Source organism: Scyliorhinus canicula, chromosome 11, assembly GCF_902713615.1.
Source record: "Scyliorhinus canicula chromosome 11, sScyCan1.1, whole genome shotgun sequence".
NCBI classification, from domain to species: Eukaryota; Metazoa; Chordata; class Chondrichthyes; order Carcharhiniformes; family Scyliorhinidae; genus Scyliorhinus; species Scyliorhinus canicula.
The window spans coordinates 157,372,402-157,395,648 of record NC_052156.1 but is presented as its reverse complement, the minus strand read 5'-3'; the positions used below and the strand labels follow the sequence as shown (position 1 = coordinate 157,395,648).

General features: G+C 48.5%; 1 protein-coding gene across 6 annotated transcripts in view; it reads left to right on the top strand.

The window, feature by feature from the left end:
• The window catches only part of LOC119973545 (protein TASOR 2-like), a 104,573-nt gene that overhangs the window by 55,135 nt on the left and 26,191 nt on the right, over positions 1-23,247 (top strand). For 5 of the 6 annotated variants that reach the window (XR_005462346.1, XM_038811838.1, XM_038811839.1 and 2 more), the window contains 5 exons: positions 861-1,995; positions 4,641-5,106; positions 8,074-8,170; positions 12,504-12,674; positions 16,241-18,309. Coding sequence is in view for 5 of the 6 variants with exons in the window: in XM_038811838.1 (XP_038667766.1) it covers positions 861-1,995; positions 4,641-5,106; positions 8,074-8,170; positions 12,504-12,674; positions 16,241-18,309 (3,938 nt within the window). In the remaining variant the exon portion in view is untranslated. The remainder of the gene's footprint in view (positions 1-860; positions 1,996-4,640; positions 5,107-8,073; positions 8,171-12,503; positions 12,675-16,240; positions 18,310-23,247) is intronic. The other variant, XM_038811840.1, reaches the window with a different exon arrangement.

Here is a 23,247-nt window from a genome sequence, read left to right as displayed (position 1 = left end):
CCAGGTGCGGCTTGCTCGCCAGGTGCGGCCTGCTCGCCAGGTGCGGCGTGCTCGCCAGGTGCGGCGTGCTGGCCAGGTGCGGCCTGCTTGCCAGGTGCGGCGTGCTCGCCAGGTGCGGCTTGCTCGCCAGGTGCGGCCTGCTCGCCAGGTGCGGCGTGCTCGCCAGGTGCGGCGTGCTCGCCAGGTGCGGCGTGCTCGCCAGGTGCGGCCTGCTCGCCAGGTGCGGCCTGCTCGCCAGGTGCGGCGTGCTCGCCAGGTGCGGCTTGCTCGCCAGGTGCGGCCTGCTCGCCAGGTGCGGCGTGCTCGCCAGGTGCGGCCTGCTCGCCAGGTGCGGCGTGCTCGCCAGGTGCGGCGTGCTCGCCAGGTGCGGCCTGCTCGCCAGGTGCGGCCTGCTCGCCAGGTGCGGCGTGCTCGCCAGGTGCGGCGTGCTCGCCAGGTGCGGCCTGCTCGCCAGGTGCGGCCTGCTCGCCAGGTGCGGCCTGCTCGCCAGGTGTGGTCTGACCAGGTCTTTGTTCAGCTGAAGTGCAATGAAGCAAAGGAAGAGTATGGCTCTCTCTAGTTTTCAAGGACCCAAGTGTCTGACAAAGAAGACTTGACAGCCAGAGTCCTGATAGGCCGGGAATACGAGGCAAATCAACGATGCAGGGCACAGTGATTGTTTTAAAGTGACAGGCCACTTTCAAGCATGGCTGGAAAGCTTGGAAACCTAGTCATGGTGATAGACGTCCATATGTCTTCGATACCTGCCTGATTAAATAAGAAAATGATTGCTTTCCTCCACTCGGTTGAATGTTTCTATTGCTTAGCATACAGGCTGTTACTCATCAATCCTATCACGACTGATTTTGTAAATCTGACAGTTTGTGTTACAGGAATAAACACAGAGCAAGTTTCGAGGTACGGTGTCTGTACTTGGAACATTGTGGAAAACACCTCTGAAAATGAACCGGCCTCTCTGCAGCCCTTGAGCAATGGGTCCAACAGAGTGGGTGAAAATAAGATTCCCGCGGTGGCAATTCAGATGCCACAGGAAGGTGTCGCTACTAATGAGGAACAAACGGACGCACTAACTATTCTTGCTGATCTGGCCATTAATGCAGCTATCACCGCAGTACTAAAATCTAAACGCCAATGCATCCTGACATGGAAACAGGCACCCGAGATGTGTTCTACCAACGTGGCTACTTCGACACCGAGCAAAGGGCAGTTTGACCATTGTCCCAGTCCCAGTTTGCTTGACAGCCACGGTGATTGTTCGCCTAACACAGAATTGAGGGTACAAAACATCATGTCACTTGTAGCAGAAAGCCACCAGAACGCAGGTGGAGAATCTTCTGAAAGTCAGCCGTCCCATTCTGCTGCCTCCCTGGATTTAGAATCTCCTCCTTGTGTAGCTCCGGCAGTCTCCAGCCACGGAGCCTCGCAGGTACATCATCCTCAGACTCGTGTAGCCAAGGAGCTGGCCCGCCGATCGTCGGCTGCCTCGCGCAGCTCTCATCCCCTGGGAGACCACTCGTATTCCCGGCCACCGAGGGATAGAGAATCCTTGAGTTTGGCTGTTGCTAACCCGGTGCCAGCTGAGAAGGAGCTTGTGGTGTGTCAGTACATGCCGCTGCCCCCGGTGGACTTGCAAAACACGCCTCATGCTTCGCAGTTGCAGTCAGAGGTGGGCTCCAAGGATGAGGAGAGGGGCTGTGAGGAAAGAACGTTAGTCGGAAGGGTGGTACCTTTCAGGCGCGAAGACACGCGTTCGGGAAATGTTACAAATTCCACACCAACTCCACAGAAGGATAATGGCGCGCTGGGAAAAGATTATAATTCTGCTGATTCAGCGCAGGGCAGGTTGGATGAAGAGTTCCAATGTTCTCGCACCGTACATGAGGAAAAGGATACTGTGAAGGTGACATTCAAATGGAAAGGACCATACATACACCAGTGGGACAGCAAATATACGAATGACTCACTGGAGAAATCTGTGAATCGGGCTCTGCATGGGTAAATAGTTTAAAGCTTTCAGAAATGAGGAAGTGATGCAACATCAGGCTTTAGTGGCCGTTGATTTTGTTGTGCAGGAGTGTATTTATGTCTTTATCTGAAAAAGATCTTAAAACATTTTCATTTCTGCCCCAGCCGTTTCCTGGCGTATTTCACGGGTTTAGAGATGCTGTCAAACTTTCTTAACAACGTCAGCGATTTGCACATGAAGTAGCCTTTAAACTTGTACTCCAGGAATGTTTGCATGAATTGCTGATTAGGAAGGGGAATTTTGATGGAATTCCTCTCCCAAGGCACAGCCTTTCCTGCAGGAAGCGCTGGTCGGGAACCCTGGCATTTTTGGCCGTTGGTTTTGTCCATGATGAATGAAAGGTGGTGTCAAATGTACACCCAATCTTCTGATATGCACTCCCACCGGGAGAGGCTTTTCGCTAGTGCAGGTTCGTCCAATTACCCCCAACTGATTTTGGCAGCTTGAAGATGCATTTGTGATGAAAGAGGAAGTGAAATCTTGTCTTTAAAAAGTACGGAACTGTAAGTGCAGTTAGGACAGTCTGAAGAGAATCTAAGCTGGGGGATTCAGAAAACCTTAAAGTCAGAACGTGGTTGTTCAAGGATGTTGTCAGGCAGCACATCTTCACACAGAGGATAGTGGAAGCCTGGAACATGCCTCTCACAATGCTGTTGATGTTGAGGGTGGATTAAAACTCTAAAAAAGGCAATGGATAGATTTTTGTTGGGGCAAAGGTATAAAGGATTAACAAATGAGGGTTGTTCTTAATAGAGTTAAAATGCTAATCAGCCATGATCTAATTGAATAGCGAATATGGATTCAGGGGCTGAATAGCCTATTCTTCCCTATGTTCATGTATAAGAGACAGTGGGCGCGATCTTCTCAAAGTCCCCTAGCAAGCGTGTTTAGCCGCAGTGCTGAGAAACATGTGGCCATTCAACGCTACTCCTGTTGAATAAGGGGCCTGGACGGGGAACACATGGCCAAGGCCGCACACAACCCCGTTTCGTACACTGGGGAGCTCCGCTCACCGGAACTCCCCATTGTAGCGAGAGAGCGGGACGCCACTTTTAAATGGCATCCCGATATCCGAGGCCCACAAAACAAAATCCTGACCTTCCCCCAGTTCGAACGCTGCATGGGAGGGTCCCCGGCCCAATCACACCCCCGGCCCAATCACACCCCCGGCCCAATCACACCCCCGGCCCAATCACACCCCCAGCCCAATCACACCCCCGGCCCAATCACACGCATGCAAACAATGCCGGTGTGGCACCTCCGCAGTGCCAACCTGCCACCATGGCAGTGCCAGGTCACACTGCCAGGGTACCCAGGTGGCACCAGCAATGCCAGGGCACCACCCTGCCCAAAGGACATGCAGCTGGCGACGTCCGATCCCCTTGGGGACCCCCGCGAGCGCCGTTCCGCTTGGTCCCCATTTGTGGAGATCAGTATCAAATGGTGCTCACCCAAGGTCCCCCCGAGGAGAAGGGATTGAATCCCAAAGCCTCAGGTACCTCGGGAGTCTGCACATTAGAGTAAAGCTGACTGCCTCGCTCTAATATGCAGATTTGCTGAAAAGTGATCCCTCGCATTGTTGGCAGGATTCCCTTTGCAACGTCTCGCGAGATTGCGTTGGATCTCAGCGAGATGCTTTTTCAGCGCAGTGTGGGTGGATGATCGTGTCCAGTATATAAGAATATGCCATTCTACCCCAACTCGCCCCTCCGCTATCAAGGGACATGCCACTAGCTTTGCAAATGCACCAACCAAAGCAGCAGTTGATTCAAAAGCTTATGGTCTTCACCTCATGAGCCAATGTTCTCTTAAGATGCTGAAGGGGGGAATTTTATGGAGGCGACGGGAGTCTCTGCCGTCGGCTGAAGAGCTGGCGAGAGAACGCCACTGCCTCCTCCGGGGAGGCCTGCCAGCATTGTGGGCCGTTGAAGCAGTTGCACAGGAGCAGGAAGCTCTGCCCTTGGGGGATCTGCCAGCCACTCCGAAAGCGGCAGCTTTATTATTGAACAGCAGCCCGTCCAGGATCTCAGACTGCCTGAGGCCCAAAGGAGGGCGTTTGCGGGGAAGGGGTCATGGAGGAAGGGTGTGGAGGGGGTGGGTCAGCGTAAGGGCGGAAGGTGACTTTCAGCGGGGCCCCCTCACTTCCTTATGCTGGGTCCTTCGGTTAATCACTGAGTGCTTTTGAATGAGGGACCTTAACCCCCCCGCACCCTGGATTAAGATGAGATTGGCATTAATTGCCCCTATTGGCGGTGGGGTGGGAAGGCCATCTAAGGGGTGGGAAGGGGCATGGTTCCCTCCTGCACGATTAAATGCCTTCCCCACCACACAACCTCACCATGGGGGGAGGATACAAAGTGCCGATAATCTCCTCCACATTGTTGCCAAGTAGACGACAAATATCTCCAATAGAAGAGAGTAAATTGGGAGGAGAAATGCTCAAAACTCAATGTCCAACATATCACGTGATTATAGGATAGGCTTGGTTTCTCCAGTGAGATTGCACTCGGATTCTTAAATGTATGAGATTTGTTGTGTAGGATTGTTCAAAGCAGTGTCTGATAATTGTGCTTGTAAGTGTGCTTTCTCCTCCAATCCCCCCTTTTTGTTCTAGACCCTGGGATCCGACCATCCAAGAGACCATGAAGGAAGTGAAACTTATTCTTCACATGTGGATTGGGCTTTTTTATACCAAGTCTAGCATGCTGCTGCAGACGTCGAGGCAGGTGCAGGAATGCTGTGTGCCTCCAGAACCTGCCGCGGGGCACCGGCACGAAGAATTGGCCGGAGTTGGGGAACCCGATTCGGGTGAAGGTGGTTCCGAGATGGCATCTTCGGAGAAGCAGCAACCGACTGGAGTAATCGTTTCGTCTGTGATTAAGAGGGTTGAGAAGAAATCAAATCTTGTCACTTCTTGTGACAGTGATGAACTATTTTACAGAGAAGCACTCCCTTGTGCCAGTTCTCAACCAAGGGAAGAGTGTCTCCAGGGCGATGAGAGCTGTATCAATATTGATGATATGGAGAGTCCGGAAGCACAAAGTGCTATTACACCTGCTGAGCACATCTCTGCTGGGGAGGTAAATGCTCTTGGCACAGATTAACCCAAAGCTTCTATCTGAATATGACTCCTAGAGTATTGTGTGCAGTTTTGGTCTCCTTTTCTGAGGAAGGATGTTTTTGCTCTCGAGGGAGTGCAGTGAAGGTTTACCAGACTGATTCCAGGGATGGTAGGACTGCCATATGACGAGAGATTGACTAGGTTAGGATTGTTCTCGCTGGAGTTCAGAAGAATGAGGGGGGATCTCATAGAGACTTATAAAATTCTAACAGGACTAGGCAGGCTCGATGCAGGGAAGATGTTCCCAATGATGGGTGTGTCCAGACCATGGGTCACAGTCTGAGGATTCAGAGTTAATCATTTCGGACAGAGATTAGACATTTCTTCACCCAAAGAAATGTGAGCCTGTGGAATTCATTACCACAGGAAGTAGTTGATGCTAAAACATTGAATATATTCAAGAGGCGGCTGGATATAGTACTTGGGGACCAAAGGTTATGGGGAGAAAGCAGGATTAGGCTATTGAGTTGGATGATCAGCCATGATCGTGATGAATGGCGGAGCAGGCTCGAAGGGCCAAAAGGCCTCCTCCTGCTCCTACCTTCTGTGTATCTATGTTTCTATGACTCGGAAATGAGGGTGTTGCAATAAATGTCTGTGTATTTTGTACAATCTTGTTTGAATGGAGGACAAACTAAATCTGCACGTCATGATTTTTGGATTCTTACACTAAATATTGGGCGAGATTTTCCTCCCCTTCCGTGGTGTGTTCTTCAGCGATGCAGGGCAGCTCTCCAGTGGCCAGCGGCGGGATCTTAATTGTCAAGGGGGTTTCCCATTGAACGCACCCCTTGCTGCCACAAAACTGGAGGGGGGAGGGTGAGCCGCTATCGGCAGGACCATAGGAATGGCCAGAAAATTCTGCCCATTATCTTGGGCTCAGTATCACCATCCAATCCTCTTCACCCGACCTCGTGTCCCTCTGTATTCGGGAGTTTACCCATTTCCAACCAATGGTTTAACGATTCCAAGTCTCCGGAATTCCTGTTATGCTATTAAATGTAGCCATGTGATTCTCTCTTCAAAAAACCCCCCAGATAAAGCATTTTGTCTCAGCCGGGCCTCGGGCTCTGAACCAACAAATGATTTTGTTGAAATCAAACAGGTTAATGGTATATTAACACTTTGCTCTCATTCTCCAGAATAATTTGATAAATACACCACCCACTGGCTGTGTAAAACTGGACATTAAACCACAGTTTACTTGCTGTGTTTTCAATTGGCTCCATCTTACCACAACATCTTTTGGCTGCAGAGCTGCCTCTGACAGTAGGTAGTTTCCTGGATGGGCTGTTGATCTAATGGGATTATCAGGGATACAGCGATTTTTGTTTCAGCACAGCTTCTAAGGACTTCCCGTCATATTTTTTGCAGATAGGTCTGTCTGAGAAACAGTCCAGCAATCCGCCTTAGCTTCACAACCAGCAGTGGGCGAAATGGTTAGACCCAAGCCAAATCTTTGTAGTTCTAGATCAGCACTCCAGTCGCTCAGCATCTTTTTTTCTTTATAAATTTAGAGTACCCAATTCATTTTTCCAATTAAGGGGCAATTTAGTGTTAGGGCCAATCCATCTACCCTGCACATCTTTGGGCTGTGGAGGCGAAACCCAAGCAAACACGGGGAGAATGTGCAAACTGCACACAGACAGTGACCCAGAGCCAGGACCGAACCTGGGACCTCAGCGGCGTGAAGCTGCAGTGCTAACCACTGTGCCACCGTGCTGCCCCAGCTCAACATCTTTAACCACAACACTTCCCTCCACAATCATTCGGTCCTTTGGCTTTGCATGTTCAGATCCAGCTAAAATTCAGTGTGTTTGTAAATCTCAAATCAATTATTTATTATACAATACTGATCCTCTAAGGAGGTGACAAAGCTTTGCAGGTATTCATTCCAGTTTTGGAGTAAATTACTAAATGTATATTGTTCGAAAGGCTGCATTGGCCACTTATTTCTCTTCAGTAGCTAGTTCCTGTAGCCCCTTTCCAGAGATGTTTCAAGACCTCCACGATTGTGCCATTCCACCTCTCTTCCATCTTTTGTTTTTTTTTACCAGCCAGCCCACCTGAAGAGCAATCTGACCTCTCCGCTTATTTGTTGACTCGGTAGGTTTCGAGAAGCGGTGGATAGAGAGCTAGAGAGGTGGGAGAGATTTAGAGAGAGAGCTTCAGAGCTAGGGCCTATTGATGAAGGCGTGGCTGTTGATGGCGATGAAAATTGGGGATACACAAGAGGCCACCAAAGGAGGAAATGTGGGGGTCTCAGAAGCCTGGAGGAGGTTACAGGCCCAGTCTCTCGTCAGCATTCGGTTTGGACTGCAGTTCAAAACAAGATGAACAGTTCTAGGCAATGGGAAAACCATTTAAACTACTGGAGATTATGAACCGGGCTGGAAATTTTGAGATGGCGGCATTGTGGGAGACAGCAGCCGGTTTCATATCTTTACAAAGTGCTGACGAAGGTCAGCACGGTGACGCAGTGGGTTAGCCCTGCTGCCTCACAGCGCCGAGGTCCCAGGTTCGATCCCGGCTCTGGGTCACTGTCCGTGTGGAGTTTGCACATTCTCCCCGTGCCTGCGTGCATTTCGCCCCCACAATCCAAAGATGTGCAGGGTAGGTGGATTAGCCACGCTGTATTGCCCCTTAATTGGAAAAAATGAATTGGGTATTCTAAATTTATATTAAAACAAAGCACTGACTTGAGGGCAGTCGACTAAATTATTCACCGTTTTCGGATTTAATGTAAATTGCAAAAGCGAAGGTAGGATGGACTAGAATTTTATTTGGGCACAAATATAATTTCAAATTGAAGCCTACTAACAAAGGTTTAATGACTGTTATGACACAAGGGATTAAAATGTGCAATAATCTGTGTTAATATCGGACGGTTGTAAATGTTTTCAATTATACTTTGCTTTACAAACAGGACTGTGAACAGGAATCCACAAATGACTTGCATGCTGCTCGATTCGAGCACGGGAACCAGGAGTCCAATTTATCTCAGAGAGTAACCCCGGCATCAGGTGTGGGACTTTTCCTGTTCTGAAGGTTGCTGCACACTTGTGACAATAACATTAAGTCTACTAGATTCGGTTATTTGAGTGTCAGTGTCATACATAATTCACTCTATCGGTATGCTGCTAGAGTTGACGTTCATGTTGAAGAAAATATTCCGAATCGTTTTGTGGGTGTGAACAGTTCTATTCCGTGCTATTTGAATAAAAACACCGAAAGAGTAGATTGTGGAATAAATTACCTGGTTGCATGCTTCTGGCATGAAGGACTGTGCGTGGGCAACCCATGACATTAAAATTCATGTGTGGAAAATAGTCAGCCACACACTGTTGGGGTAAGTCCAGCAAAAGCACAAGATTTACCCTCAAAGCAACAGGAAATGGCCATACTAACCTGTGGGGTTTCTACATCTTTGTTCAACTGGCTGAAATACGCGAGTTACCTTTTGAAGTGTTGCTAAAGGTCTTTCCTAAATGTTTGATGTACATGAACAGAGTCCTACATTTGTCCCATGAATGAGAGATGAAAAGGGCGGCAAGGTAGCACAGTGGCTAGCACTGCCGTTTCACAGCGCCAGGGTCTCGGGTTTGATTCTCACCTGGATCACTGTCCGAGCAGAGTCCCGTGTGCCTGTGTGCCAAGCTGGCATTTTTGCACCCACACGATCGGGCCGGGCTGCCCGGCGTGGGTACGGGGATCGTTTTGGGGCCCCGATTTTGCGACACTGGGGAGTCCCAGCGAGCGGAGCTCCTCACTGTACAAAACGGGGCTGTGTGTGGCCTCGGCCGCGCGTTCCTCATTCAGGCCCCTCGTACATAGCGAGTCACATTGAATAGCCACGTATTTCGCGGCACTGCGAGCACTGGGAAACGCGTGGCTAAACGCGTTCGCTCGGGGACTTTGTTCCCTTTTGGGAGAATCGCGTCCTTAGTAAACAAAAGCGATTCGTTTCAGTTTGGAAATTTCCTGTTAACCCCCAGCTTTAACAGTTGTTTGTAGGACTTCAATATTTCCACCATCCTTTAAACTAGTATGGCCCGGGGGGGGGGGGGGGGGGGGGGATCTCAGCAGAGGGACAGGTACTGCAGCAGAATGACAGAGAAGCAAGGACAGTAATAAAAAACAGAACCGTAAAATGCAAAAACGGTAGACAAGAGTATTCAAAGATAAATAGGCAAATAGGGCCACAGTACAAAGAAAAGTTAGAATGATTAAAAATGGCAAAAAGACAAGCCTTAAGGCTTTATATCTTAACAAACCAAGCATTTGGAATAAGGTGAGGCCCGAAGGTTGTCCCTTGAACACATATCGATCTCTGGCCATGAATATATTCAATGACGGAGGATCCACAACCTGCCTGAGGCAGACGGTTTCAACCTCTTGGTGTCTACCTAGTCGAGCCCCTTCAGAATTGTTGGCAAATAGTGATCCAGACTCAAAACATTTTAGTCTCTCCCTCTCTCGCTCTCTGCAGAGATTGTGCGGCATCTGCGGTAATTTGCTTTGAACTTATTTCAGAAGCTTGTAGCCCCATTCCTTTCCTATCTTGCTTACCTCTGTCCTCAGAAGACACCTCCTGCTCCTTCTCACCCATCCTCCCGAAAAGGCACACCAGCCAGAAATTTAAATAATTAATGCAAGGTCACAGAAATGCCCTATTGTAAAATTCCAAACACCCAGGATTTGGAGTTGATTTATTGTCAGTTCAGTCTATAAGAGGGTCATTCAAGAGTCTGGCAATAGCTGGGAAGAAGCTGTTTTTGAATCTGTTAGTGCATGTTCTCAGACTTTTGTATCTCCTGTCCGATGGAAGAGGCTGGAAGAGAGAATAACCCGGATGGGAGGGGTCTTTGATTATGCCGCCTGCCTTCCCCAGGCAATGGGAGATGTAGACAGAGCCAGTGGATGGGAGATGGGTTTGTGTGATGGACTGGGCGGTGTTCACGACTCTCGGTCGTTTCTAACGTTCTTGGGCCGAGCAGTTGCCATACCAGGTTGTGATGCAGCCAGGTAGGATGCTTTCTATGATCCAGATGCAATGTTCAAGTGGTTTTACTACGCAGGTGGGGAGCAAACACTGGACATCCAGGCACTTCTCCAATGAGGTTCAAATGAGCACAGTTTAGAAATATTTTTGTGATTAGTTACAACTTAATGGTATTAAATGGTATTATACAGTGAAAGGTAGAACCCTCAAGAGTATTGACAGTCAGAGAGATCTAGGTGTACAGGTCCACAGGTCACTGAAAGGGCAACACAGGTGGAGAAGGTAGTCAAGAAGGCATACGGCATGCTTGCCTTAATTGGCCGGGGCATTGAGTATAAAAATTGCCAAGTCATGTTGGAGCTGTATGGAACCTTAGTTAGGCCACACTTGGAGTATAGTGTTCAATTCTGGTCGCCACACTACCAGGAGGATGTGGAGGCTTTAGAATGGGTGCAGAAGAGATTTACCAGGATGTTGCCTGGTATGGAGGGCATTAGCTATGAGGAGAGGTTGAATCAACTTGGTTTGTTCTCACTGGAATGATGGAGGTTGAGGGGCGACTTGATAGAGGTCTACAAAATTATAAGGGGCCTAGACAGAGTGGATAGTCAGAGACTTTTTCCCAGGGTAGAGGGGTCAATTACTAGGGGACATAGGTTTAAGGAGCGAGGGACAAGGTTTAGAGGAGATGTACGAGGCAAGTTTTTTACACAGAGGGTAGTGGGTGCCTAGAACTCGCTGCCGGAGGAGGTGGTGAAAGTAGGGACGATAGTGACGTTTAAGGGGCATCTTGATAAATACATGAATAGGATGGGAATAGAAGGATACAGACCCTGAAGTGCACAGGATTTTAGTTTAGATGGGCAGCATGGTCAGCAGAGGCTTGGAGGGCCTGTTCCTGTGCTGTACTTTTCTTCTTTATTAAGTAGACAAAGGCTACAGCACAATGGCCTCCGGTAGGCTGATAACTGTGTTCCTGTACAGTAGTTGTAATGCAGAGACCTGGTATTGTCCTTCCGGAGACAGTGAAGAATGTGGGTATTCTGCTTAACAGACTAGCGGGGTGAATTGATGTGCTTTGCGATCATCCATCAGACCATGTGAAATGGCTTCCCCCATTTCTTGATTTCAACTGCTCTCGTGTAAGGCTATGATTGTCAGTTTATATCCATAGAATCCCTACAGTGCAGAAGGAGGCCATTCGGCCATTGGGCCTGCAGCAACCCTCTGAAAGAGTACCCTACCTAGGCCCACTCCCCCACCCTATGCCTGTAACCCCATGAGCCCAATTAACCTGCATGTCTTTGGATGCCAGGGGGCAATTTTAGCACGGCCAATCCACCTAACCTGCATATTTTTGGACTGGAGCACCTGGAGGAAACCCACGGAGACACGGGAAGAATGTGCAAATTCCGCACGCCGGTCACCCAAGCCGGGAATCGAACCTGGGTCCCTGGCGCTGTGAGGCAGCCGGGCTAACTATTGTGCCCCAGCTGCTGGTCCTGACCGCCACTCTTAAGATAAGTCCAAATTAACAAATAGAAATTTTGCACCTCCATTAACAATAAACTGCAGTTGCCTGGGTTTAGAAGGGGATGTTTGGATTCCTTTGCCCGAGATCTGCCTTGTAGAACTCCCAAGTGTTAAGTTCACCTGCCTATCTGCGTCCTCGCGTAGAAATAAATGTGCTTTTTTGAAAATATCAATATCCTTTTACAAGAGGAAAACCATACTTTTCCAATATTTCAATAACGGTGCACTTTTATGTTGGAAATCTATATTTGCCAATTCCTTAATTTTTAATTATTGTTATTTTAGTGCAGATGTGTCGGACTATTGGAACTATAGCGTTCTTGCCCTATCTCTAGACCAGCCAACACCTCGAGTCTCATGAGGCAATTCTCTGTCTTGCAAAATGACTCTCTTTCACTTGGTGTATCCCTTTTTACTGTCGCTTCACAGCGCCAGGGTCCCAGGTTCGATTCCCGGCTTGGGTCACTGTCTGTGCGGAGTCTGCACGTTCTCCCCGTGTCTGCGTGGGTTTCCTCCGGGTGCTCCGGTTTCCTCCCACAAGTCTCGAAAGATGTGCTGTTAGGTAATTTGGACATTCTGAATTCTCCCTTAGTGTACCCGAACAGGCGCCGGAGTATGGCGACTAGGGGCGTTTCACAGTAACTTCATTACAATGTTAATGTAAGCCTACTTGTGACAATAATAAAGATTATTATTATTCACAACTTGAAATGGAATCTCAATTGTGAAGCGCATTTTTGTTTCAGTAATTCTTTAGTTGCGGTCATTTTTGAATTGCTGGGAAATCATATGTAACAATAGTGTAAACATCTGTTCAACAGATGAAAGAAGTGTGACTGATTTGATACAATACAACGGTGCCCAGGATACAGTTGCTGGATTGCTGGAAGAAAGCGACATTGTGGATACAAGTCAAACAGACAACAGAGAGACTAGTTCTGTTATAAAGCAAACGGAAAGTATTCAGCAATATACACAGGATGAGTCTGAAGGTAACTATTATAACTGAGGAAATACTTATATAGAACATAGAACAGTACATCACAGAGCAGGCCCTTCGGCCCTCAATGTTGTGCCGAGCATTGTCCAAAACCAAGATCAAGCTATCCCATTCCCTGTCATTCTGGTGTGCTCCATGTGCCTATTCAATAACTGCTTGAAAGTTCCTAAAGTGTCCGACTCCACTATCACAGCAGGCAGTCCATTCCACACCCTAACCACTCTCTGAGTAAAGAACCTACCTCCGAAAACCCTCCTATATCTCCCTCCCTGAATCTTATAATTATGCCCCCTTGTAACAGCTACATCCACCCGAGAAAATAGTCTCTGAACGTCCACTCTATCTATCCCCCCCATCTTATAAACCTCTGTTAAGTCGCCTTTCATCCTCTTCCGCTCCAAAGAGAAAAGCCCTAGCTCCCTCAACCTTTCGTCATTAGACCTATGGTGCAAACCAGGCAGCATCCTGGTAAATCTCCTTTGCACCCTTTCCAATGCTTCCACGTCCTTCCTATAGTGAGGTGACCTGAACTGCACACAATATTCCAAACGTGGTCTCACCAGGGTCCTGTACAGTTGCAGCATAACCCCACGGCTCTTAAACTCAAGCCCCCTGTTAATAAACGCTAACACACTATAAGCCTTCTTCACGGCTCTATCCACTTGAGTGGCAACCTTCAGAGATCTGTGGACATGAACCCCAAGATCTCTCTGTTCCTCCACATTCCTCAGAACCCTGCCGTTGACCCTGTATTCCGCATTCAAATTTTTTCTACCAAAATGAATCATCTCGCACTTATCAGGGTTAAACTCCATCTGCCTCCAGCTCTGCATCCTATCAATGCCTCTTTGCAGCCTACAACAGCCCTCCACCTCATCCACTACTCCACCAATCTTGGTGTCATCAGCATATTTACTGACCCACCCTTGAGCCCCCTCCTCCAAGTCATTTATAAAAATCACAAATAGCAGAGGACCCTGTGGTACACCGCTGGTAACTGGTCTCCAGTCTGAAAATTTTCCATCCACCACCACTTCTATGTGATTCTATGTGTCTTCTATGTGATAGCCAGTTACTTAACCAATTGGCCAAACTTCCCTCTATCCCACACCGTACTAAAATCCATGTATACGACATCAACTGCTCTACCTTCATCTACACATTTAGTTACTTCCTCAAAGAATTCAATCAAATTTGTGAGGCAAGGCTTACCCTTCACGAATCTGTGTTGACTATCCCAGATTAAGCTGCATCTTTCCAAATGATCATAAATCCTATCCTTCAGGACCTTTTCCATTAACTTACCGACCACCGACGTAAGACTAACTGGCCTATAATTAACAGGGTCATTCCTATTCCCTTTCTTGAACAGAGAAACAACATTTGCCACTCTTCAGTCCTCTAGCACTATCCCCGTGGACAGTGAGGACCCAAAGATCAAAGCCAAAGGCTCTGCAATCTCATCCCTTGCCTCCCAAAGAATCCTTGGATATATCCCATCTGGCCCAGGGGACTTGTCGACCCTCAGGATTTTCAAAACTGCTAATACATCCTTCCTCAGAACATCTACCTCCTCCAGCCTACCCGCCTGTATCACACTCTCATCCTCAAAAACATGGCCCCTCTCCTTGGTGAACACTGAAGAAAGGTATTCATTCAACGCCTCTCCTATTTCTTCTGAGTCCATGCACAAGTTCCCACTACTGTCCTTGACCGGCCCTACCCTCACCTTGGTCATTGTTTTATTTCTCACATAAGAGAAAAAAGCCTTGGGTTTTCCTTGATCCGACCGGCCAAGGAATTCTCATGCCCCCTCCTAGCTCTCCTCAGCCCCTTTTTTAGCTCATTCCTTGCTACCTTGTAACCCTCAACTGAACCTTGTTTTCTCATCCTTACATACTGTTCCTTTTTCCTCTTGACAAGACATTCAACCTCTTTTGTGAGCCATGGTTCCCTCACACGGCCATTTCCTCCCTGCCTGACAGGGACATGCCTATCAAGGACACACAATATTTGTTCCTTGAACAAGCATCACTTTTCATTTGTGCTTTTCCCTGACAGTTTCTGTTCCCATCTTATGCTCCCTAATTCTTGCCTAATCGCATCATAATTACCCCTGCCCCAATTATAAACCTTGCCCTGCCATATGGCCCTATCCCTCTCCATTGCAATAGTGAAAGACACCGAATTGTGGTCACTATCTCCCAAGTGCTCTCCCACAAACAAATCTACCGTAGATCACAGCGACTAAGTCAACATATGAAGGTTGAGACAAACTTACAAAAGCGGGGTCTCCTTGTATGTCAAACATAAAGTGTGAACTGCCAGTGTCGGTGTAGGTGCCGGTCATTTTGAAATGACCGTGTCTTAAACCCCCGTGAATCTTAAATCGGCAACAAGCCGTGATGTGCCCGCTTGATCCCATGCGCTGATTTATTAACCTTCGTTTCTGAGCTGGAAAATTGAGGTTGACTAATTTTTAAAAAGTATTTTTATTCCAGATTTTCGACCTTTACATTTTACAACAATAACAAACCTACTTGTGATACGTTAGACCCCCTCCCCCCCTCCCCGCGACGCAAAGGCCAAGACATCTGCCACCGCACTCTCTTGCAACTCCAGCCAGTCCGATATCCCGAATTTGGCTTCCGGGAACTGGGCATCTCGATGCAGAACCCCCGAAATCATGCTGAAAACTGACCTCCAAAACCTTTCCAACTTTGGGAGGCCCAGAACATAAGCATGTGATTCGCAGGAAGCCTCCCACTGGGTTGCATCTCTGATGGTAACATTAAACCACCAGGTTGTCAGAAATGCTCACCTGGTTCACTCCATCCTCACCTAGTCTAGCCCGTATGTGACTGCAGTGAACTCTCAGCTGCCCTCCGAAATGTCCGAGCAAGCCATTCGGTCAAGGTAAACTGGGGAGAGGCAGTAAATGTCGGCTTATTGTCTTCAATGAAGTTACTGTGAAAAGCCCCTAGTCGCCACATTCCGGCGCCTGTTTGGGGAGGCTGTTACAGGAATCGAACCGTGCTGCCGTGGTGAGATTTGAACTCGGGTCTCTGGATTACGAGTCTAGTAATATGACCACTATGCTGCTGTTCCTTTGCCCTGTTTAGATTCAGTGGGCCTTAACTGAGCCGTTTCTAATGGTCCTGGCATGGTTTTAGTATTAATGGATGGTCGCCGTTAACAGTCGAAATAAAGAACTAAATATCAGGTTGTGATGCCCTTGGTGAACAAGGTAGATTTGCTTCGGGGCGGCACGGTGGTGCAGTGATTAGCACTGCTGCCTCACGGCGCCGAGGACCCGGCTTTGATCCTGACCCCGGGTCACTGTCCGTGTGGAGTTTGCACATTCTCCCCGTGTCTGCGTGGGTTTCACCCCCACAACCCAAAAAGATGTTCAGGGTAGGTGGATTGGCCATGCTAAATTGCCCCTTAATTGCGAAAAAAAGAGAGTTTGATTTCTTTTTACTGTGTATCAGAAAAGCTTAAATAATACTTGGGCATTTCAAAGCAATTAATCAAATCTGTTTTGTTTTTCCTGTTAAGTATTGGACATCCAGAGTCCCTCAGCACAGCTCTCACCGTGCTCCATTTCTGATGCGGGGACGCCAGGAAGTACTGATGGCGCAGATGATCCTGTGATTGATGGCAGTCAACTGGGAATCATTCGACAGTCTTCGGTTATCAAAGAGATGCTGGGGATTCAGCTGCCAGCAGAGGAGCCACCTCTGGGTAAAGAAAACCCAAGCTCGGGCAACGTGGCTGCCTGGGGGAGTTGTCAAAAGCTGAAAGAATCCAGAGTTCAGAACAAACGGCTCGAAAATCTCGCTGCTTCAGAGGACGCCGAAAACCCATTATGCGCCGAGGACTCGGGAACCGTCAACGACACACCTGAAATGGAAAGAGATGCGTCACAGCATAAATGTGGTGAGGTAGACCATAGTGGTGCTGCTTTGCAAAGCTTTCCTTTTACAAACGATGGACCAGGTCATAATAACACTGCTGACGCCGTTGAATCTTCCAATGCCATCATGCACAACCTGAGCAGGACTTTGGGCTCCTCGGAGAACACAGCTGGGCCATTGGTGAAAGGGAACACTTGCTCTTACGTTGAAAGTTGTGCTGACGTACAGCTGCTCAAAGACGACACAGAAACACAAAGGAAGAGAATAAGCGTTGGAAAGTTGCAGGGAGACGGGACGGTTATGAGTGACTGTGATTCTGAGCATCCAGGCAGCCTGCAATGCATGTCCCCAGCTGACGAGTGCAGAAGCCAGATGAAACTTCGAGCGACCTCGAGTCAAAGCGGGGTGGGGATCCTGCATGCTCAGCAAATGCAGAAGGAATTTGAGGCAGTGAAACAGTGCAATGACTTTCACACCATTTCTCAAAAATCTGATTGCGGTCGCGCGTTTTCCAAAGAATCTGCTTTTTCCGTTGGAAACATTTCAGGAGGTTCGGAGGTTGAAATTCAGACGGGTGCTAGAGGTTTTTACAGCAAAACGATGCCTAGGACGAGTCTTAAAGTCAGCACTCAGAAGAGGAAAAGGAAAGTGCACAGGGAGAAATTGCAGTGCTTTTCCGATAGCGATCCAGAACGTGGAGATTTCAGAGAGCAGTGGAGCACCAGAGATGACCGTACGCAGGTGAGGGATGTTGACAGGAATTATTTACCAGATGTCTTCGAAGAAAACTACACGGCAGAGATTGAGATGAGCGACGGCGATGCCCCTGTGCGTCCGGTTATTAAAATCCTGGATCCTTTTGGGAGAACGAAAACCTATCAAAACTTTACTGTCACTGCAGAAGCGCGACAGAAACCTGATGGGCAAGTTGCGTGCAAAAGAATCACCAGGACCTTTTGTAACTGGCAAAAGGAAAGCGACACGCCTCAGCTGTCAGGACAGCGGAACTCGAGTGCAAGATGTCAAAGCGATACAAGTCCGATTGAGAAAATTCTAAACTTAGAGTATATCCATTTTTCTCAGCATCTCCACAATGTGGTGAGTACAGCACATGCTGCCCCCTACGCAAGCCTTGTCTCATCTTCTAGGGATGGGAACAAAACAGCTTTGAGGAGGAAGAGGCAAACCCGGACACTTTCCAGTGGGAGACACATTGGGAAGAGGAACGCATTGACCGTGACGATATTGTGCCGCAAGGTTGACCAAAGCAGCGGGAGGCATTTGCGTAATAAAACTCAAACGCCTCTTCGGACTAAGGCAGACGACGGGACCTGGCAGCAAGAAGATGTTGCATTTTACAAACCCACAAGTTACCCAAACCTCACGGGTATTCCCAAGAGGCCAGGTGGTCGGACACATGCCACGCGTCCCCATTCAATTGAGCTTGCAGACGGGATGCCCACTAAACCACACACCACTGGGGTGAAAGGGTCTTCCTTTGCTGATGAACTTTTAAATGTAAAACATAAGGAATATAAAGAACCCCGGTGTGACCGGAGGAAAAGAATTGATCCATTTTTGAGCCTAATAACTGAGTTATGCGGCGACTTGCACCAGAGCTTGAATGAAGTTGTAAAGGAATCGTGGAAAGGCACTTATAAGTTTTATGTCAGTGAGACAAATTCTGATCCATTTTTTAAGGAAATTAAGGTAATTGTACTTTTCATTATTTTATAACTGTTAACGTACTGAAAGCAAATCTCACACCTGCACCAATTTCTTGCCAACTTCACCAATTATAAGTTCACATACTTTCATGCTGTCGATGCAAACTTGCTGCATTGTAATTACAGCCTCCTACCACTGGAGGTGCTGCAATGTCATTGCTTGTGGGAAAGTGGAACTATAGACAAGTTTCTGTTAGAAATGTAAATGTAGGAATGTATCATTTATTTATTGGTGTATTTCATACAAGTAACACAACTTTAAACTGTGATTGGAATGATGTCTCATTGTGCCAATTATGAGCCAGGGTTTAGAGAACACCAAAGTATATCATGGAGTTCACCTGACCCACAACGTTTAATAGATTTTGGTTATGGGGAGCACAAGGGCCCACTTTCCAGGTGTTATGCAACAGAGACCTTAAGTATTTTTAAACAAAACAATGTTTATTCTATGAATTCAGTTAACATTTTATAAACACACAGTAAACATTTTATCAACTACCAACACAAATAATCCCCACAGATACAATACTCTGTAGGTAACCCTTAATAACTTTCCCAACAACATCCATAAGTCAAATACCCTTTTTAACAAAGACAGCAGGTTTGAATTCTGTACAGAAAGCAGTTATCACTTTTAAATTATCAAGTCATCTGAAGACATTCTTTAGCATGCAGAGAATGAGAGATCAAAATACTCCTTCTTGTCTGAATGCAGCTCCCAAGTGCAAATGAAACCAAAATCTCAGCTACAAAACAGCTTCCAGCTCAAAACAAAAGTAAAAGCCAGAAACCACAGCTCGGCTCCACCCACACAATGACATCACTACAGCTATTTGATAAATGCACTTTTCTTTAAGGGACCCTCACATGACATGCCTGATGCTCTTAACTGTCTTCAGCTAAACATTCTCTTCAACTCTTGAATGATATATATATATATATATAAAACATCACAGACAATTCACTTCATATAACACCACAGACAAGTGACTTCAATGCGTTTTTTAAAAAAAACTGTCCTGCGTGCATTGTTTAAAAAAAAGAAACAATTTGATAATTATTTTCACAATCACTGGATGTTCCAAAGCACTTTAGAACAATGGTTTATTTGAACTGCAGCCTTTGTTGTTCTGTAAACAACCATGAAAAACAACTTGTGCACAACAAGGTTCCATAAATTGGTTGGGATGGGGGGGGGGGGGGGGGGGAAGGTTGGCTGAGGAATTACAGGACATGAGTGGAAATCCTGGCTCTCCTGTGGAAAAGATCCATGGGATCATGTACAGGCCTCCGTTTAATGTCTATTTCTCCAGCAATGCAACTCTCCCTCATTATGGCACTGGAGTGTTCGACTCATATGTGCCAAACAGGATGTTGCCTGGTATGGAGGGAAGATCTAATGAGGGAAGGCTGAGGGACTTGAGGCTGTTTTCGTTAGAGAGAAGAAGGTTAAGAGGTGACTTAATAGAGGCATACTAGATGATCAGAGGATTAGATAGGGTGGACAGCGAGAGCCTTTTTCCTCGGATGGTGATGGCTCGCACGAGGGGACATAGCTTTAAATTGAGGGGAGATAGATACAGGACAGATGTCAGAAGTAGGTTCTTTACTCAGAGAGTAGTAGGGGCGTGGCCAATCTACCTAGCCTGTACATCTTTGGGCTGTGGGAGCGAAACCCATGCAGACACGGGGAGAATGTGCAAACTCCACACGGATAGTGACCCAGGTTCAAGGCATTTTCATATATACAAACCTCATCAGAAGAACGACCAAACAAACAACCAACACCCACTCACTCCCCTGCCAACCCCTCCTCACATTAATAAACAGCTTCCACCTCCGGATCAACCCATCTGCCGACCCCTCAGGATGAACTTAACCTTCTCCCGGCTCTGGGACTCCGCCAGGTCACCCACACCTTGCTTTCAGCGGCTCCGAGCCCTGTCACGTGAGCAAAATCCATCTCCGGGCTATCAGGGAGACAAAGACCAAAACATCGGCCTCTCTCACCTCCTGGACTCCCAGGTCTTCCGACACCCCAAACATTACTACCTTTGGACGCGGACCCCCACCTCCCCCTCCCAGCTCCTCCTCCCACGATATCCTCATCAAGGTTTCCTCCCACTCCATCTAGTCCTTATAGACATTTAAAAAGTTCCCCTCCCCTATTTCGTCCTTCAACAGCACCTTGTCCGGCAACCCCAGGGCGGCAGCCCAGGAAAGGACGACACCACTCCTTACAAAGCCCCGAACCTGCAGGTACCTAAAGCCATTCCAACTGGGCTATGCATACACTTTTTCCAAGTCCTCCAACTTTGCACATTTGCCTCCTATAGCCAATGCACTCAATCCCCGCCTGCCATCACCCCTGAAACCTCGAGTCCAGTCCCGCCGATGCAAACCTATGGTTATTACCAATCGGCGCCCACACCGAGGAACCCTCCAGCAACAGATGCTGGCGCCACTGCCTGCAGTTCCTTAGGCCGACACCACCAGTCGGCCTGGCCCTGTGAGAACGGTAAAGGCGCCAACAACAAAGCCCTAAGACACAAACCCTAAAACACATACCCCATACCCGATGCCGTCTACATCCATCCTCACATCGAACCCTCTCCCGCCGCCCATTTCCTAACCATAACGATATTCACTGTCCAGTAGTAAGTCATCATGTTCGGCAGCACCAGCCCCTACACCCCCCCCTTGCCCCCGCTCCGCTCCAGGAAAACCCTCCTAACCCACGGGTATTTACCCCGCCCACACAAATCCAGGGATCAGCCTATTGATCTTCCTAAAAAACGACTTGGGGACGAAGATTGGGAGGTTCTGAAATACAAACCGAAACCTTGGCAGCACCGTCATCTTTACTGTCTGCACCCACCCTGCCAGCGACAGGGGCAGCACAGCCCACCTCTTAAAGACCGCCCTCACCTGCTCCACCAACCAAGCCAGGTTCGGCTTGTACAACTGCACCCAGCTCCGCACCATCTGGATACCCAAATATCTAAAACCAGTCCCCGCCACCCTAAACGGCAACTTTCGCATCCTCCTCTCCTGCCCTCTAGTCTCAATTGGGAACACCTCCCTTTTTTCCATTTACAGTTTGTATCCCAAAAACCGACCAATCTGCCCCAGAATCCCCATGATGCCTCCGATGCTGCCCAGCGGGTCCGAAATATACAGTAGCAGATCGTCCACTTACAATGAGACCCTGTGATCTAGGCCCCCCCCCCACCCCGCTCAATCCCTTGACGCCCTAAAAGCCATTGTCAGCGGCCCTATCGCCAAGGCGAAGAACAACAGGGAGAGCGGGCATCACTGCCATGCCCCACAATGCAGCATAAAGTACCCAAACTCACTCGGTCTGTCCACCCGCTCGCAACCGTCGCCCTATACCCAACCCACAAACCCCTGCCCGAACCGCCCCAGCACTTTCAACAGATATGCCACTCCACCTGGTCAAACACTTTGTCTGTGTCGTTCGCCATCACTACCTCCACCTGGACGCAGTACGGCAGCATGGTAGCATTGTGGATAGCACAATCGCTTCACAGCTCCAGGGTCCCAGGTTCGATTCCGGCTTGGTTCACTGTCTGTGCGGAGTCTGCACATCCACCCCGTGTGTGCGTGGGATTCCTCCGGGCGCTCCGGTTTCCTCCCACAGTCCAAAAATGTGCAGGTTAGGTGGATTGGCCATGCTAAATTGCCCTTAGTGTCCAAAATTGCCCTTAGAGCTGGGTGGGGTTACTGGGTTATTGGGATAGGGGGAGGTGTTGACCTTGGGTAGGGTGCTCTTTCCAAGAGCCGGTGCAGACTCAATGGGCCGAATGGCCTCCTTCTGCACTGTAAATTCTATAATAAATTCACAATGCCAACACGTTTGCCATTAACTTCATGTCCACGTTCAATGAAGATATCAGGCGGTACGACCCACACTGTTCGCATCCTTATCCTTCCTTAAAATCAGGCGGATGGAAGCCTGTGACAATGTAGCGGGTAGCTCTCCCCTCTCCCTCGCTTCATTATACGCACTCACCAGCAGTGGTCTCAGGTCCGCCCCAAACTTTCTATAGAACTCTACCGGGAACCCTTCCCTGCCTGCATTGTCCCCAAACTATCCATCACCTCACTCAGCCCTGGAGGGCCCCCAGTTCCTGAACCAGCCCCTCCTCTACTTTTGGGAAAGTCTAATCCATCTAGGAACTGTCGCATCCCCTCCTCTGACTCGTAGAGCCTTCTATAAAACATCTCAAACACCCCATACACCCCCACCGGGTCTATCACCACTGTCCTTCTCATAGCTAATTCTGCTGATCTCCCTCGCTGCTCTTGCTTTCTCAGCTGATGGACTAACGTCCTACTTGCCTTCAGCAAGCATGGTGGCCCCCGCCCAACGCCTCCAACCGTCCTTCCTCCCTCCAGTTCCCACCGCCCCAACCATCTATCCCTAAAGAGTAACAAAAGGCACACTCCCCACCATTGCTGCCCTGTTAAAACCTGCCCCCAAAAAACCACCACCAAACATTTTAAGGAATACACAGAAATCCTCCAATAATACTCTCGCTTCTGGAAAGTCACCCACAGGCGAGCCCGGTACAATACCCCAAACTTCACCCCCTTTTTGAGGAGGGCAGACTTAATCCAGTTAAACGCGGCCCTCCTCTTTGCCAGCTCCCCTCCCAGGTCCTGGTGCACCCGCAGTGCGTTCCCAGGTTCATTTCCTGGTCTGCTTCGCCCATCGAAGGATCTTCGCCTTGTCCAGAAAGTGGTGGAACCGCACCGACATCGCCCTCGGCTGCTCGCCCGCCTGCGGCCTCCTCATCAGCACCCTGTGCCTCTGTCGACCTCCAGAGGCCAATCAAAGCCCCCCCCCCCCCCCCCCCCCCCCCCCCCAATCAGTTTCTCCAGAATTCTTGCCACA